This window comes from Larus michahellis, chromosome 2 (assembly GCF_964199755.1).
Source record: "Larus michahellis chromosome 2, bLarMic1.1, whole genome shotgun sequence".
Taxonomy (NCBI): Eukaryota; Metazoa; Chordata; class Aves; order Charadriiformes; family Laridae; genus Larus; species Larus michahellis.
The window spans coordinates 30,788,334-30,807,894 of NC_133897.1; the positions used below are offsets into that span (position 1 = coordinate 30,788,334).

At 38.5% G+C, this 19,561-nt stretch overlaps 1 protein-coding gene across 1 annotated transcript in view; it reads right to left on the bottom strand.

Annotated features, from left to right (window-relative positions):
* THSD7A (thrombospondin type 1 domain containing 7A) overlaps positions 1-19,561 on the bottom strand; it is a 327,266-nt gene that overhangs the window by 44,368 nt on the left and 263,337 nt on the right. Inside the window, exons 20-23 of the mRNA XM_074574765.1 lie at positions 19,258-19,390; positions 15,646-15,749; positions 5,377-5,571; positions 1,533-1,796 (exon numbers count right to left, since the gene is read on the bottom strand). Of these exons, the coding sequence (XP_074430866.1) occupies positions 1,533-1,796; positions 5,377-5,571; positions 15,646-15,749; positions 19,258-19,390 (696 nt within the window). The remainder of the gene's footprint in view (positions 1-1,532; positions 1,797-5,376; positions 5,572-15,645; positions 15,750-19,257; positions 19,391-19,561) is intronic.

Below are 19,561 nucleotides of genomic sequence, written 5' to 3' on the forward strand. Positions count from 1 at the left end.
ATCAACAATGAAATAGGAAAAAGTTTCAGTTCTGTATTTTATAACAATGTGTTCTGAATAATTCAGATTGTTCCATGACTCTTTTTTTCAGTGTTCGCTACCAGATTTCTGAGGAGCTTTCCAATTCCCTCAGGACAAATCCGAAGCCAGGCAGATCGACTGCTGGTCGTTAGAGGTAGCTGCATCTTTTGGTAAATGGTCCTGGTCAGGCTAAGCAAGTGCATCCTCGTTAAACTACACAAAAGAACGAAACAAAATCTTTCTGCGCCTCAACGCAGAGCAAACAGCTGAGAACAGAGTTAAAGAACATTCTCAGAGTAGAATGAGAGATTTCCTGTCCCATAAGAATTTGGGATTTAGACTTTGACATTCTGATGTATTTATACAAACTTATCTTTCAGTATGAGTTAACTACAGCAAAAGATGATTCTGAATAAAAATAAACATGAGAGAAAATTCTTCACAAAATTATCTTCCGACTTTGCTTTGAGGTATTAAGCTGAGTGCTCACTTTGTCATCGAATCACAAAGATATGCCCCAGCTCGGCTTGATACATTCAGTTTCTTAGTTATCGTAGATCTAAAGAGGAATTAATAGTGCTAATTAAAATACCCTTAAGTCATTCAATGTCTTTGATTAGCTATTTTAACTTTATCTAAGTAATAAATAAAACTTCTGTTATCTTAATTTAACATTATAAAGTAGAATACATATACAAATTAAACTTAGATTGACCTTCTAATGGCACTGAGACTAACATCCAGCTTTTCATACCAATATCTCAGATGATACAATTTTGCACTGCAAACAGGAAAACAAATGAACACAAAAATTCCAGTGACGTAAACTAACACAATTTTGTCTCACTGAAAATCAGAAAGTGCCAGTTTTGATCCTAACACAATAGATGTATCCACTTTAGGAAGGCAAGGATCGTATCGATATATTCACATTGCTCCTATTCCCCCCAGGAGCAATGCAAACACAAAGAATATAAAGTCTTTAAACATTCTAGTTTTACACATGACAGAATTACACAAAGTGTTGTGTGCTGTAGATGTCAGGTCAATGCATGCCTATTAAGGTGCTAAAAAGCAAATGGTAGAGATAAGGCTATTTAAGAAGATTAAAGCTATCTGAAGAATCTGTGGAAATGATTTCAGCCTTTCCAAAATAGTCCTGTGCTGTCCCTGTTTCTTTTTTGAGCATCTGACCCTCCTAAATGGCTTTATTCTCAAATTTGCAGGTGCAGTTATCAGGAAAAACACCAAAATTTTACTTTTATCTGTTAAAATACCTAGTTAGCAATTTGCCATGATTTTACTTTTAAACTTTGCACCGTAGTAATCATAAAAATTAAGTTTACTATTTTCCAAGTCAGCAAAAACATGTGCTGGGTTTAAAGGCATCTTGGGACAAAACACAGCCTAACCAATAAATATTAATCTGCTAATTCTACCTGTACAGTTATTCTGTTAAATGAAATAAAGCAGATAAGTAAACAGATGAAAGAAAAGAGGTCTATAAATACCGTGACTGTTGCATCGTGATGTTTCCACAAGTCTATTGTTTTGGTCGTAGCACGCCATGGCCTGGTAACGATAGCCTTGTCCACATTCCTTAATGTCTCCTTGTACTTTCATTCCCAGCAATACTTCCAGCTTTCCCTCTGGTAAAATACAGTCTGACCAATTTCCCACAGGCTGAGCACTGTACTTGTCACATGGACAAAACTGATTCTCAATCAGAGGATATAACTGAGAATTTTTGCATTTCTCTCTTTTCTTACTTTTTCCTAGAAAGAAGAAATAATTACTTTAGAAAGTTCATATCAGTTTACATCTCCCAAAAAATTAATTTAGACTTCTGTAACAAGTGCTTGCACTCAAATACATATGCCTAAAACTAATTACGTTAGTCTTTATTCATTTAGGTCAATGACTTGAATTTCTAAATTAATGGATGCCTACAATTTGCACAAAGACAACATCTTTTAAAATAAAGCCATATATTTGTATTTACTTTGGATAAAGGTGCCTGGGGAGTACAATTTGAAAAAGTTAGTAATTAAACAAATATACACTTTTTCCTCTGTTACTTCAGCAGTGTACAGTCCAATAAAAAAAAATCATCTCTCGATAAAACTCTCTCAAGTTGAAGGAAATTGCAGAAGGAAGTAACATGGATCTTTGCTACAGTAGTACCTTCTTTCAAAATGTCAGAATCCTTTAATTTCATCACCTGTTCTCATACATTTGTAAATAATTTGTAAATAAGTTCCTTCTGTGAATTTGTCTCTTTTCAAATCTCTCCTCGTTTTCCTTCCCCAACTGGAGCATAGCCTTGCGCTCACCTTCTACTTCCTATTAAATCTATTTTAAATCTTCTCTTTGGTAAAGTTTGCTCAATTTTCCTTTCCCTAATGGACAGATCATATATATTAAGGCAGTAGTCTTTGCAAAAATCTTTCTTTTGACAGCACAACTTCATACTAAAAATGCTTCTTCCTCATTTTCACCATAAATAGTTATGAATTTACTGCAAGGGAGCTTTATGTGTCAGCCTGGGTAGCGCATTGCCACAGAGAATACACTACTGCAGATATCACTGTTTTTGCAAGTTTGAAGAGATAACTTAACTCAGGCAGGGAAGTATCTCAGTGTTAATAGAATCTGTTCTTTCTTACTTTGTTTTTAAAATGAATAAAAAAATTATTAGTCAGGGTTTTTTTTCTCTTGTGGAAGCAAACCTGGCATAAAGTTCACTGGAGTTATAAGACAGTCACAGTGAGCCTTCTTGAAGATCATGAATTATTCACTGTCCACAGGTTTTCTGATTTACAGGGCGAAGGATTAGGGGATAGGGTTTGGATCCTATCACATTCTTTCTGAGGCTGCTAATGGGCACCCCCCTTAGCTAGCCTGCCTCCACCACAGACAATGCAGATTAATTGGCAAATAGCGCTCTGACAGAGGCCGAGTCTCACTCTTGAAGTTTCAGTTATAATTTAGAAGCAGAGCATGTTTTTTTTTCTTTTCATTTCATGCAGAATAAAGAAAAAAAAACAGATTAAAAAAAAGTTGAAGAAGAAAGTGGAAGGGTGGCCATCACATGTCACATGGAAAAGTTTGTGGCAAAGGGTGGGACATCCCTGGAACAACTTTTTATTCTGTTAACTAAAACCTCAAGAGTTTTCAAGGGACACAAATTAATCGAGTGTCACAAGACAGAAGAAAATTAAGTAACATATTGAGCCAGCAGTGTGCCCAGGTGGCCAAGAAGGCCGACAGCATTCTGGCTTGTATCAGGAATAGCGTGGCCAGCAGGAGCAGGGAAGTGATCGTGCCTCTGTGCTCGGCACTGGTGAGGCCTCACCTCGAGTGCTGTGTTCAGTTCTGGGCCCCTCTGTACAAGAGGGACATGGAAGTGCTGGAGCGTGTCCAGAGGAGAGCTACCAGGCTGGTGAGGGGTCTGGAGACCAGGTCATATGAGGAGAGGCTGAGGGAGCTGGGCATGTTTAGCTTGGAGAAGAGGAGGCTGAGGGGAGACCTCATTGCCCTCTACAACTACATGAAAGGAGGCTGGAGAGAGGTGGGTGTTGGCCTCTTCTCCCAGGTGAATAATGACAGTACCAGAGGAAATGGTCTGAAGTTGCGGCAGGGGAGGTTTAGATTAGATATTAGGAAGAATGACTTTACTGAAAGAGTGGTCAGGCACTGGAACAGCCTGCCCAGGGAGGTGGTTGAGTCACCATCCCTAGAGGTGTTTAAGAAATGTCTAGATTTGGCACTTCAGGGCATGCTCTAGTGACAGAGATTGTAGGTTGTTTGTTTGTGATTTTTTGTGGTGTTTTTTTTTTTTTTGGTGTGTGTATGGTTGGACTCGATGATCTCAAAGGGCCTTTCCAACCATGAAGATTCTATGATTCTATGATTCTATTGCCTCTTGCAGTGATATGAGCTGCTGGATGAAGGCAATGGAAGAGCGGAGAGCACAAAGAACTTGGAGAGCAAACATTCAGCCAGGGAAAGGACTGGCTTAATCATAAATCTGACATTCAAGACTGCAGCTAAGAAGTTCAAAAGAGGTAAACCAAAGCTTAAGGCTGAAAAACACTCAGCTGCCGTAGTAATTCTAATGCACCAAAACACCATCTAAGAGGCATGTGAGCGGGTTAACATCTGAACCTGTTAAAGAGAGATGATTGTTGATTGGTCTGTCACCGATTTAAAAAAAAATAAAAAAAATCCACTTTCACTAGGTTTTCTATTAAAAGGTTTTCTATTGGAAGCTCCAGGGAAATTTCAACAAGACTTTTTTTCTCAATTACAGTTCAGTGCGAAAAAAAAGACAATGAAAGAAAACAGACCCAATTCAATCTGGTAAGAATTCAGTCTGGTTAGCCAACGCCAGCAAGGTACAGCTTGTGCACAGAATCATGCTTGAAGAGGAATCAAAACAAATTGCAGACCTGCTCCCTAAAGTCTTAGCTGAGAAAGTGCACATAAACCAAGAAAATGCAAATCATTAACAGCGTCTGCGGCCACTCTGCTTTTCATTATCAGTTTTCCAAATCTAGTTTCTTGTCTAAGTAAAATTGAACTTGTTTAACCTTGTTTGGGACTGAAAGTGATTTGAGAGTGATGTGAAGAGAGAGTCTTCCTTTGCCAGAGCAAACGATCAGTCAAATAATTTTAAGGGAAAAAAAAATAAGAAAAGCTCTTGAAAAAGTATTTTTGTATTTTAAGCTGTAACTCAGAGAAACGTCTTGAGAAAGTGTAACCACAAAGGCCAGTCTCTTATATTTGTTAAATGCTTAGCACAAATAGATAATCTCAAGGACATAATTCTGTACGAATGATAAACCTCCCTGACCTCTTTATGCACAGAAGCAGGCTGCAGAATCAGGACTGGGAATACATATGGTGTGAAAACCTTTCGAATAGCAAATAATTCTGCCCCTTTTGGTAAAAAGATAACACAGAGCTCAATAAAACCCCAGGTTTTCGCCTCCCTGGAACTACAGCCAACGCTGACTTGCCTGTCAGAAAAAGAAATGGTCTGGTTTGCGGTTTACTATGTGCGCTCCATTTAGAAGAAACCCTCACCTCCTCTGTCCTCCTCTCTGTTCTTCTCTCTAGCCACTTCCCCATGATCAAGAGTCTGACACATTTGTCAGGAGTTTGTTCTCCTGAGGGATTTTTTCTGTTTTTTCCCACCAACACTGTACAGAGCATGACAGTAACATTGGGTCAGCTTTCTGCCAAGAGGACAAACATTGCTTGCTTTTCGTAGGGGAACAGAGCAACGCAGGTTTTAATCAAGACAGTAGCAATAATTAATACAATATATATTCTTTTTCTTGTTACTCTTACCGACAAGAGTGCGTTTTCTTGTCCTGACTCCTCCACAGTCCCCATTACAGGAAGAAAACTTTGACCAGTTCGTAAACTGGCAATCATCTTGGCAGGGAATCTGGCACGTCTGTGTTAAGGATGGTAATGGGCCAGAGTACTTAAGGCACTCGCTGATGTCAGCCTGTCCTCCGTCTTGTCTGCGACAAGTAATTGCTGGAAGCAAAAAGGGATGGAGTTTAATTCAGCGGTTTTTTCAGGAATGTCTGTATTCAATTGAGGAAGTCCACAAAATCACATCGAAAGCCCAGACTAGCTATAAAACAACCTAATATTTGCAAACAGTTATATCTTGGATTAATACATTTGACATCTCTGCTTTTTTTGAGATTCTGTTTAAACTTCTATTTATCAGGACTTACCAGGAAAAAAAAATAAAACTTACAGACAACTGTTACTATTATAAAGGTTGCACCATGTTATCCACACCTGTTATACCACTTTTCACATTATCATTTTTCCTACAGATATAGCCTATAACTCAGACATAAAAAAAACTTGCAATGCCATTTTAAGTAGCTGAATATTGTGTAAGCTATAAAGTTTTATCGGCAGCATATATTTTAGAAAAAGGGGCAGACATAAAAATTTAGAAACATATTTGAGTTCTGGATACCACTTAACCACCCACAACAGTATGGCTGCCTGGTGTTCTTCAGCAATTTTTAGTCTTGAAAAAGGATTGAAGGACAAAGTATGTTTGCTAGGGATGGAGTATCAGCCAAGAGGGGTACAATATTTTATAACAGGATAGCCATACCCTGAATAAAAGCTTCTTACTATTAAATTTAAAAAAAAAAACAAACAACTTTCTTAAGAAAACTTCAGGTGGCTCATAAGGAAGAAGTTGGAACATGACAATTTACAAAACATAGGGCTGTCTCATTAATATAGTCTTTAATGATACTCTATTGTTGTTCCTCATGGACCAACTTTTTTAACATGGTTGCTTATCTATTATTCTAACCTAAGCCTCAGTAAATCTTATTTTATTTCCTTGCCTAAAACCACATAAAACTTATTACACAGTAACAAGATTGGAAACTTCTAGCTGTTTGTTTACACAATAGAATCATATTTACGCTTCTTGGCACCTGACAGCCCACAGTATAGGCAGTATACCATAATGACAGTGAAAGTAATTTGGGTCACCAATTGCCACAATAACATTGCATCTGAACACAATATATCATTCTGTACACATATGAGGGAATATCATGGTTTATATTACACTCCACTCCATAATTTAAGCACAGCACTTCTATTGTAGTGACAATACTTGGTTTATTGGTATGTGAATCGAAAAAAAATGTAAATTTTACTAACCGAACTATTAAGGCATAATCAAGTTCAACCGTTGGAGAAAAATGGGGTTTGAATGCAGAGTTTCAAAATAAAACAGAAAACTGGCTATGAGTAATTGAGTAATTGTTTCCTCCTGGAGGAAGGTGGAAGAATACTTGAGGAAACTTTCTTTTTTTTTTTAGGTTATTGTAATGCAATTCTAACATATGATTTCTGACAAAAGCTTTTGTGTCTGAAAGTTCTAAACTGAATTTCTACCCCATAATTACTGTAGGAAGCTGAACGTTGAGGATCCATATGGTCCGTTTCAAGTCTGTGAACATATCCAAAGTTCCCAAGTGAACTGTTTTTGCCGCAAGTCTGTGGTAAAACACTTTGAAAGGGGGAGGGGGGGGGGGGTTGTTTTTCCAGAGCAAACAACCTCCCTGATCCTTGACTGCCCTTTGGAGCAGGGATGCCAGCACTGTTTGTAATAGGCTCAGTACTGCATTAAGTTGTGCTTACTGGGGGACTGACCAGCTGTACGTTGTCTAATACAATTATTCCATCAAATCCTATTATTATTGGTGTAGTTTACATGAGGAAACCCTTTTTTCTTCAGATATAATTATAGTGATTCAATGAGCAAAACCAAATATCTAAAAATTGAAAATCCATACAACAACTATTTTAACTGTACCTACTCTAGGATTTCTAAAATTAGACAAATATTTTGGAAAAACACAAATCAAACCAGTACCTTCCAATACAAGCCTAGGTTATGGTTTTGGGTTCTTTTGAGATACTCTCCTCTGCAAATAACACGCACTGATTTCCCCGAGGTAAGAACACAGTTCAGACTAGTTCTACCACGTGGAAATTCACAGAGGCCAAACCTAAACCCTCTGTCTTGAGTCTGACCTTGGCACGTTCATGCATCAGCAAAACTAATTGCATTATCTTCACTATGTTCTCAGGAAGATATGGCCACCATTTTTAGCAATTAAAACTATACCTAGCCAAGGGCTAAAAAATGGTCCACTGATTAACCCAATAACTTTTAATAACCTTCTTCACAATTTTAATACCCATTTTAGGTACTGCCTCTCCATCTAGTTCCTTGATAGGCCATAAACACTGTCCATTAAAGAACACTCTTTCTTTCTAGATAAATTGTTTTTTCTAAAGACAATTATTCCTTCATCTTTCTTGGTTATTAAACATTACTCCGTGGGCAGATATCCACTCTGTCATAAATATGTTCAGACTCATATTAGTGGATCTAATTTACATCAAGCAGACCCAGGTGAGAAGCTCCCCTGCAGATTAACATTTTGGGTTTTTTCCAGATTAACTGTCAGTTGTACTGTAGCAATCAAAGCAGGAAAACTCTTCATTCTTGAGACCTAAATATTTCACCTTAATAACAACACAAATTAGAGGACAGCTTGGCATGCTGCATCAGTTCCTGAATCTTAATTTTCACAGTGCCTGTCCATAACTATTCATGTTACTTATAGTTGACAAGACCTGGATGATTCGCTCTATATTCCACTTTCCTAATGTTATTCTACGGGTTCAAGTATAAATCTGAAAGCTTTATACTCCTTATGACTGTTGAAGAGTGGGTATTTTTCCATTACTTAAAGCAGGGATTTTGACATCTGCATACATTCCATTAATACATTGTTTTGGCCACGTAAATGACAGACTTGACATCTGAAATGCTCTTACTGTTAGTGGAGTTACTTTTTCCACTCACAACCTAATTTGGGGAAACTCATCACTGCCTCTCTGATCAAACCCATGGTAATTTAATTACATTCTGAAAAAGTCACGGAGATCGATGATTAACTCACTATACAGAGAAGTGTCTTCAAGTACTATAAAACCATGCAGTGCCAGACTAACTATTTAACCTATACAACCATGTTATATTTACGACAGACATCAGCAGTAAGTGGAAAGAGCATGGTTCTTCTGTTACCAAATTAAGCCCAAGCTACTGTTACATGAAAACATAAAGCAGGAGTACGGCTAACAGAAAAATCAAATTTAACATGGAACCCGTTCACTTACAAAATTGTTTCGGTATTTAACAATTATTATCTCCCAGAAGAAAGGTGTGAAATAAATGGCAATCTAAATTTTCTAGACAAGGACTTTGGTGTAATTAAAACTTTATCTGACAACATTGTTTCTACCAAGCCACAGGGGACTACAGGCTAATATATTTGTTGTTGGCATAATGAAACACCAAGACTGTATCTTAACAAGACTTGTTACGTGTGGGCTTATATAAAAACCTTGCCAGTGCTACTATCATTTGTATACTTCATGAAGATTTCACTGAGATGTGAGATTCAGTGTCCCCAATGCCTAAAAATCATTTTATAAATGAATGTGCTCTACGGCCTATGTTTTCCAGCACATTTGTGACACCGTTTTTTCAACTGTTAAGTATTTTTAACAACAAAAATATTCTAATTCATTTCTAGGAAGGCAAGAATTATTTCAGCACACTAACGTTTCTTACACCTTCTATCAATGCTGCCTAGGCTGTGGTTTCATCTATGTTTATTTCTTTCTCTGTGGGACACAGAATGCAGGAAATGTTTCTAACACGAAGCATCTTAAGCAGGAGCACGCACCAATAGTATCATGAAAATACAAGCCTGAGTGTTCTTTATGTGCCAAAGAGAGTAACAATGTGTTTCTGCTGAATAAAGTTGTCTGGAGATTCTCGCTCTTGTTTTGTTAATAAAAAAATAATTTCTCATGTAAATACTGCTCTTGAGCACTGTTGTCCAAATTCTTACTTCAGTACAAAACCTGAAGCTGGCCATTAACCAATGCAGTGACTAAAATATGAACTAGGCAATAGTAGTTGTACCTCCATGAAGGAGTAGCACTTCTTTATGATTTTATCTCCTTTCTCGTGCTTTCAAATGAGGGCACGAAACCCCCCCAAGAGCAAATCCCCTCTCCCCCATAAGCGATGCCCAGAGAGGGAGGCTGCACTCCCTGCTTAGCCACAGCAAGAGGAAAGGGCTTCTGAACACCGGTTCTGCCTCCGAGCCTCCCCGCGGCACAGACAAGCCTGCAAGGCCTCCTCGTGTGCTCACGGCCATCCTGGGAAGCTTCCCCCAATTCCCCCGCCTCACTGTCTTTCAAATAACGCTACATACACCCTGTGAATGAAAAATAGCGAGAGCTCGGGATCAGCTCTTTAATAATGGCCAATTCCCAGTGACATCAAGTACAGCTATTCAGATATTTCCTCTGACAGCCAGGTTACTCAAGTTTCTGCTTAAAGTTTATAAATAACCTTCCTCTTGCTATTACAGAACGTGCTGACAGATTTCACAATTTTCATCCCATTCCTCCTACAAAACTCTGAGGAAGATTTATGGTGGCAAGGACTGCAGGCTGTGCATCCTTTTGCAAATCTCTTTTCGGTCACTGGGATAGCCCTTACCATGTGCATCCATCCATATACATCATGATGTGATTAGGCTATTGCAGTTTGGGCACTCGAGCTTCTCAGCTGCTACATGTCCTCTTCACTAGCACTGGGATGCAGTCCAACAAGCCCTACTTAAATGTGCAGATTTAAGCCAGAAGCTACTGGCAAAACAAGCCTTTTTAGTAAGTAAGTTTCCTAGGCTTTCCTATACAATTCTAAAGGGATTTGAACTGTATTTCTAAATTCTTTCAGAAGTCTCTGGAGCTGAGGTTTACTGACACAGATTTGATATGAGCATAACATAGCACATACCTGCCTAACATAACACAAACCTGCCTAAGTTGTTCACAATTTCAGACTTCATACATTAATTTATCTCACTGAGCAGACCACTATTTTCAAGTTATCTATGTGCTCATAAACGTCAGCCTTAAGAATACAAAGTAGTATCTCAGCACACCCTAGCTGGAGCAGGTTCCTCTCACAGTGAGTATTATAGCCCACATCTCCATCAAATACTACTAGCCTGGTTTTGTCAAGCATTTACTCTTTTGTTCTGTTTTGGGTTTGGTTTTTTTTTTTGGTATTTTGTATTTGCTAACAGCCTGTGCCTTTCCCTTCTGGGTTTCAGGTGACTCATCAAGACATCTGGTCAATTTAGTCTTGTTAATTGAGAAACAGCTTATCAAAATAAACATAACATAAATGCTGTGGTGGTAAAATATGGCTTTTCTCTACATTTCTTTTTCCTATTGGATAGGGTCAAAAAGGAAGTTTCAAACTCCTCGCTGATGCACCCATAATATCCTCTCTTGAGGGTTTTGAACAGGAGACAGAAGTCTTGTTACTGCAATTCTATGATACATTCGTCCCCTGCTTATCCACTGTTAAAAGGCATTTTAATAGTGATATGACTGTACATTTTCATTCATCATGGAAATTCAAGACAAGTCATGACTATCTGCCTTGTCCAAATAAGGTTCATGACTACAACAATGAATTTGCTGCTTGGGTATTAAATGCTATGTTACTGTGCTTAGATTTAGATATAAACATCTGTCCATCATTTGCATGAATAATTAGCAAGCTTTTTTCTTTAAAAAATCTGTTCTTAAAACAAAAACCAAAACAACACCAATCTCTTTTATTCTCTTCCCTCTGCATTCACCCAAGTTCTAATTTTGTGTCATTTAAACTGACACGATTTGTAACAAAACCTTCATTATACAAGACAGCTAGAAACAGAGCTGTCTTTAACAATGAATCACAACTCTAAACTTTATGATTCACCCAAGTCTCTCTTCTGCCAGAGAAGGCCAATGTGATTAAAAAGCTAAAGAACGAAAATGTAAATAGTAAAGCTGTGATAGAAAGCAAGGCATGCATATGCTTTCGTTACTCATAGACTCTTAAGATCAGACACCTAACTTCTGGTTTTTCCTTCAGATTTAATTGTCTTCTAACTGAAATATGAACAGTACAGACTATTTTGTTCAAAATAAACCACTAATGAATGCACAGTCAGATGTGCCTTTCCCCCGGTGTACATTCCTATTCTATCTATCTTACTTAACACGTTTGCTGATACATTACATGTTACCGTGTGCGTAGGCAATCAGATCAGAAATGGGACAAACTAATAGCGTTGGCAACACTGAAAAAGAGTAACAGATAACTATTCTCACATACAAGAATGCAATTACTTGCTCTGCTGAGTATCGACACAAAACGAAACGACAATCCACAGGAAACTAAAAGGCTGAGATTACTCCTATAAGACGATCGTTTCGCTTTGTCATCAAAACTAAATTAGGACAAACAGATGAATGAATGTGTGATTTCTGCATTCATGAGCACAGAAATTTGAGAGTTAACTCATTTTCAATTGAAAAAGACATGCTGCTATGTTTACGTTTTCAGAGTATGGTAAGCATTTGTACAGAAATCACCAACAAACAGTTAAATGATCTGTTCAAAGTATCTTTAGTCCAGTATGACATTATAAATGCAGTGTCAGATTGTAATACCACATGGGTTTCAGATTTCAGTATTGAGCATTTCCTGATTTTGGGGTGGTTAAAAGGACTTGCACAATATAGCTCAGTCTTTTCTGTATCTACATCACAAAATAATCTTTAAATAAATGATTTACGGTACAGAACTTTTAATAACATGTTGTCACGCAAAGTTTTCCGCAGCCTGTAGAAACTTTATTTATGACAAGCCAAGTATGCAGGAGGGAGCCAAGAATTAGCAGGGGAAGGGACAAACCCTCTTCCAGAGTCTTCCTTCAGAAACTGGTGAAATCTTGCTAATATTGTCCAGGGTAGAGCTCAGCCAGCCAGATGCTTACTTTCTGGTCAGCCTCCTTTCGGTGAGGACCTTGCATGAAATCAACTGTTGTGCAGGCGACCAAACAAAATAATGCACCACTGAAAATTCACACGTGGCTATTTTCATGTCAGAATTTGAAATGTAAGAGTGGAAAAGGAGTATGTTAATGCCCCATGTAGGAGATAACATAAATACAACAAATAAAACACACTATCGGTGTTCAAAATGCAATTTTCTGAGGTGCAAAGTAATTAAAACTTCAACCAATAATCTCTAGAATTGCAGAAGTAAGTTTTCCAAAGTGAAAGTTACTTTTGTGCAAAAATTCAACTTTTATTTCCAAGTCATATTTATTGTAAAAGTGTTCAAGAAAACAGAAAATATTTTACTTTTCTCAATCAAAAGAAAAGCTGTACTAGTTTATTTATCTCCTACAGAATATCAGTTTACAACACTGAGCACAAAAGTAAAAGATACATTCAATGCACTGTCAGGTATTAAAACAATGCAACATGATACATAATATACCTGCGCTTGAAACTTACATTTTATGTTAATTCACATAATTTGCATTAATGGGCAAAATATTGGGCCAAAAAAGACTCTTTCATGCCTGTAACTTTCACCACTGCAACAGGCTAGAAAATATTTAGATTCATATATAGATACTTGGAATGAGGCATAAATAATCTTGTGCCTAAACCACAACAGTTATCCAATTTAAATAACGTCCTCTGTGAGTTCTACAATAAAATGTTTACGTTGGATAGACTTAATAAAAAGCAAGAGCAAACAAAAGTCTCCCTTTGTAAAGGTTGATCTCAGAAACGTTTACAGAATTCTGCCAAAACCACCCACTTCTTCAGGCTTAGCTGCTCCCAGCGTTCTTAATTAACAATTGCTCGTCCTACCACTTGACCACATTACACCAGAGAGCTACTTCCATTATATCTGCTTGTAGGAACAAGGCTACTGCTCGAATACATCATCCTTTGCAAGATCAAACTCTGTGTAGTACCAGAGGGAAATTCTGCCCGTCTATTTTACTGGATTTGAAAACTGTATGCCCAGTTACTCCAAAATAATGTGTTACTCTGCATGTGTGTGTGTACCACACATGACTGAAATTACAGCTTAAAAAAAGGAAAGTTTCATGAAGCACAAGAATAATAAGAAACAATTTGCATGCAGTACAGTTTGCTATTTTTCTTTATTAACTGACTTTGAGGCAAAGTCAAGAGATTTAGGTACTACCGTGCAAGTACAGAAGACAACATTTTATACCGTCTGAACTCCTACTGTCAAAGACAGAAACCTTATTTTCTCAGTATGTAATCTGAATGTATCCTCCAGAGTGGCTAGAAATAGACAGCATTAGTGACAGACCTTCAAAAGAATCACCCCAGCCAGAGCCTTTGTATTCGCAGGCAATACCTTCAGGTTTCATTTTGTGGTAAGCCCTAAATTGACCTCCTGTAACGCTTTCTGAGTAAGCAGTAGGAGTTACTAGCTTAATATTTACTCTGTGACTTTTTAAAGTATGCCATAACCTCCTCTAATACTGCAAGGAAGTTAATGACCAGAACATTTCGCTTCTGCAGTTAGCAGTGTCCTTGCTCAGGAATTCCACAATCTGCTGAGCCAATATTGTTTTAATGTATAGAAGCTTGCACTCAGAAAGGCAAAAGAAAAAAAAACCTTCTTGGAATTCAAGGTTGACTAATAGTTCAAAGCAATTCAATTACTGTAACACCGTAAGCAGGAACCGCAATTATTTTCATACTGAATTTATTTAATGCACCTAAAAAACTTTCTCCTGACTGTACTTGTAACAGTCACACATACACAGTTCTATTTAATCCATAAAACTCTGTATGAAGACAGGTGACAGTAAGGCTGGATAGGGACGCTAAAATTATTTGTTATCAACTGGAAACAGTGGAAAAATGTCTGAATGACTGGGTTGGAAGGGTCAGCGGTTTTAAAGTCCAAGCAGCAACTGGTTAAATGCGCTGCACCTCAGTGTTTAATTCCAGGGCCAATTCTGTTCAGTGTTTTTAACAACCTGTACAGAAAGCATCCTCAGCAAGTCTGGGGACAACACCAGTTTGAGAGGAGCAGTTAATACCTACCTGGAGGGTAGGGCTGCCATTCAGAGGACCCTGACAGCCTGGAGAAATGGGCTGACACTGAACTTCAACAGCCTAAATGCAAAGTCCAGCATCTCTTATGCTCCCATTGCTCTATACAACTACTTAATTTGAGGGGATAGAAAAGAGAGTGCCAGACTGTTCTCAGAGATATATAGTGAAAGGATAAGAGGACACAGACACAAATTGCAGCAAGAGAAATTTTGGCTTAGGTATTAGGGAGAAAAAAAAAAAAAAAAGCAGTGCTAGGCTGGACAAGCACTGGAGCAAATGCCCAGAGAGGCTGTAGGATCTCCATCCTGGGACGTACTCCAAACACGACACGTGGACCTGAGCAACCTGCTCTACTCTGTGTGGGAGCTAACTTTGAAACTGGCCCTGATCCGCGTGGAAGGTTGGACCAAGGGACCTCCAGAGCATCCTTCCAACTCAAAATTATTGTATGGTTCTCCGATTCTAAATTTTCAAACAAACAGAAGCAGCAAAAGTCTTATTTTTGTTCTAATGGATATACCCATAAACATGTCTTCACATCCCCACCACATGAAAAATGTCACATTTTCACAGGCGAATTTATACAACCTTTTTCACAAAAAGAAGCCTGTAAAGTCAGCCATCCCGTTGTTTTGGGGTTTGTTTGTTTGTTTGTTTGTTTTGTTTTTTCTTTTTGAAAACATACTTTCCACAAACACCTCTGCAAACTTGCTTCAGGTAAGGATGGTGAAATAAACTGAACAAACAATACCATAAAATTAGTCACTCATGTGGTATCTATACTTCAAAATAAATTAATACTGATATGTTATGAATAAAAAAATTGCCAGATAACTGTTAGGGTGCACCCTACCATACTAGAATTCAGTATTTTCCTTTGCCGACGCATATAAAGATAGATAAAATTGATGTTAAGTTATAACGACTAAAATTTTAAGCATTTCCCACACCAGTGCGGCTATAGATTTCTGAGGAATAAATTGCACAAAAAAAGGGTCTAACCTCTTGCTTGTAGCCCAGGTCCGCAAGTCTCGTGTGCTCCTGGGCTGTCTTGGCGCACATACCATGGTACTAGCTGGCACCTACGCCACTTGTGGGTCTTCCACCTGAAATGAGGGGGGAAGAAATCAACTTCGAACAATCCATCTAAACTTGTAGCAATCAAAACCGAGGCAGCACAAGTGCTAGATAGTATTAGGGACCACTGTAAGCTATTGTTTACTATTACTAACTGGTCACAACCAATTCACAACAGTAACAATACCGTAAACTTTTCCCACTTTCCTGTTAACTTTTTCGCTGCTTTTAGGATTAGGCCACCATAAAGAACACAGGGGAGGAAGGAGGAGGCGGAGGAAGGAAGAGAAAGCGAACCATATATCTTTTCAGAGACAAAGGTACATTAACTCTACCTAACAAATACACAAACAACACAAACCACAACATGCAGATTATACATTAATACAAAGCATTAACACACTTATATAAAATGTGAGAAAGAAATTTCAAAAAAGAATACTCTACAAAATAAAAAAATGATGTGACTTGAATACCCAATTTTTGATCTGGATATACATCTGAGCATGCTCAGAGTATTTTACCAGCCAACAAAATGACATAATAAAATTTGAAAAGTGGATTTAGTGAAGTGACAGTAACGTCTCATAAAAACAACATGGTCTCGTTAAATAATGATGAGTTCTAAATACTAGCACGACCTAATAAACCTCCTCTCTTTCTCACTTTCCCTTCTTTCCTTTCTTTCTTTCACCTATCTCAGTGAAGCAAAGATGTGTTGAAGTTTCCCAAACACACTCCAAAGACTCCAGGGCTGATTTCAGGTTCACGCAGTATTGGGCATGCCTTTTAGCGGTAAATACTGTCACATATAGGTAGTAGTGCATTTCTTTCTCTTTTCCTTCTTTCCTCTTCCCCAGGTCTTTTTGTCCCCTCCCCTAGGCACGTCTCGCAACACAAGAACAAATGGAGCAATTCTGCCTTGCTTGAAGCACAAACAAATCGTGGAGTTACAGAGAAAGATGAGGTCAGATGAGCAAAGTCTTAGGATCTTTGTTTCAAGTTTTCTCAAATTTCGAATGATACGATTACCAGGGTAAAGTTTTCATAACAAACAAATTCCTTTGCTAAGCTTCATCTTCCAAACGCTATCCCAAAAGGAGAAATCAGAAGCAAAAAGGGACCCCAGCTACATAAAGCATTGGGACAGTGGGTTTAAATGACTGTCAGGGTGCCTCAGGCAACCCCAGAGCACCTGGGGTCTTGGTAGCACCTTACAAATGTGGAGCCAACCAAGAGATTCAACACAACATGAATACAGGCCCAGACCTTATCAAAATAAAACACAGACAAAAAGAACTTGCAAAAATCATTGATAAGAAATGCAATATTGTGCTGCTTAAATTATTATATCATTAATATAAACTGCCATGAAACTTTTACAAAGTTCCCTTCTAGTGCTGCAGAATACCTTAGGCATTAAATATAACAAATCTAGGCAAGTCTGGTCATTGTCACATCTCTGAAATAATCCACAGTTGTTTGAATTACTCAGAGTGGGAGGAAAAAAAAATGCTACATCCACAGCTCAAACCATCGACTGCTCTCACGTTTAAAATTATCTCAATGGTTTTGCACCTCAAGTTTCATTGTAACTTGCCTCTGCAGGCCAGTATCTAAACTAAGGCATGAGCCAAACTGAGTGTGTGACTCCATCTGTTACAGCATGTCTATAGGTCAGAAAGATGCTAAAGGAAATATAAAGAAAATGGTTTTAGTATTAGTTTGTACCATGAAATTTAAATAACCTCAGCTACCACTCCCTAGTAACTATTCTGCTCAGCACACCATCATGCACTATCTCAGGTAAAATTTGATATTGAAGATATTAAAGAGATGAGGAGCAGCCAGCATTTTAAAAGACAAAACTCTTACTTGTATTGACTAGAAAAGGTTGTCGAGCTATATTTCTCCGATATTTGGAGTACTGCTTTTGGTAGCTTCCCAATGCTGTTTTACATCCTTTCATATCTTTCAGTTATATACAGTGTGATCTCCTAATGAATTTGCGAAGGTAATTCTTACCAGATGATGAAAGCAATACATTTCTTTAATCTCAATTTGTTTTGCTGAAACAAACTTAAATGATATTTGCACCACTGCAACAGAGAGGGATTTCATGGGAACTAGCAGGTGTTCTTTAGCCACTGGAGAAACAGAACATTGGCTTCCAATTCAAACATATTTATCATTCATCAAAAAATATCGTCTTTATTATTATTATTATTTGATCAAGTAAATCATAGAATCATAGAATCATAGGGTTGGAAGGGACCTCTGGAGATCATCTAGTCCAACCCTCCTGCCAGAGCAGGGTCACCTACAGCAGGTTGCACAGGAACGCGTCCAGGCGGGTTTTGAATGTCTCCAGAGATGGAGACTCCACCACCTCTCTGGGCAGCCTGTGCCAGTGCTCTGCCACCCTCAAAGGAAAGAAGTTCCTCCTCATGTTCAGGTGGGACTTCCTATGCTCAAGTGTGTGCCCGTTACCTCTTGTCCTGTTGCTGGGCACCACTGAAAAGAGCCTGGTCCCATCCTCCTGACACCCACCCTTTAAGTATTTATAAGTGTTGATAAGGTCCCCCCTCACCCATCTTTTTTCCAGACTGAAGAGACCCAAATCCCTCAGCCTTTCTTCATAAGAGAGGTGTTCCAGTCCCCTAATCTTCTTGGTAGCCCTTTGCTGCACCCTCTCCAGCAGTTCCCTGTCCTTCTTGAACCGGGAAGCCCAGAACTGGACACAGTACTCCAGGTGCGGCCTCACTAAGGCAGAGTAGAGGGGGAGGATGACCTCCCTCGACCTGCTGGCCACACTCTTCTTGATGCACCCCAGGATGCCATTGGCCTTCTTGGCTACAAGGTCCCATTGCTGGCTCATGGTCATCCTGTTGTCCACCAGGACTCCCAGGTCTCTTTCAACTGCATCAGAATTTTCTAAACTTTTTCTGTATCAACAGCTAGATCTTTCACACATCTAGACTTTCCCATGCCACTCAGATAGATACTATAAAATCGCCTGAAAATTTTCTTAAGCAGTTATGGTGGAGATCCCCAGCTGTTGGAATGGTCCTCAACATTCTCTGGTGAAGATTAGGTCAACACAGAGAATTTTGTACGTTAGGTGATATATCATCTGTGGACTATCTCAGGTCTGCTGGGGATGGAAAGATGGAGGACACGCTGCAATGGTACAGCGTGGCAGCAGAACTCAGCTATCCTAAACAGATGAGGCTGCATTTCAGTGCTTTGGATAATTTAGAAAGGAAGATTTTTTTAAATCATCTAGAATTTCAAAATAGAAGATTTTGAAAGATTTGTCCTGGAAAGTCTTTCTCAGTGGTTGCAATGTTCCTGCAAAGGAACTGGAACAAAATGAACTAGTGATTCGCTATGGGCCCAACTGAGTCTATATATCCATTCTGAAACCTTGATTTAGGTACGTGTCCTATATTTCTTAATAAGTGGAATTCAACATGCTTTTGAGGTAGTACAAGTTGAGAAAACATGTCTGAGCTGCCTTTGGTTGATTTAGAGTACCTGTAGCTATAGCAGACAGGAGAAAATTCACATTCTTTTTCCTCGAACAAGGAGTCGGGGCACTCCCGACCACCGTTGGCGGGGAGCTGGATGATGACTCGATGACGGGACTGTTTCTTTACTGTGACACCTCCTGCAAAGAGTAGAAGAACTTGTTTCTCCTGCTACTACAGAAGAATGTCAGTAATTAGGGGAAAAATAAGATTTAACTTAACAGGTATTTGAGTAGATTGCTATAATAGTGACAGGCTTCTTTGTCCATAAGCAGGAAATTAAGCCTAATAGATAAAATACGTTAATCTCA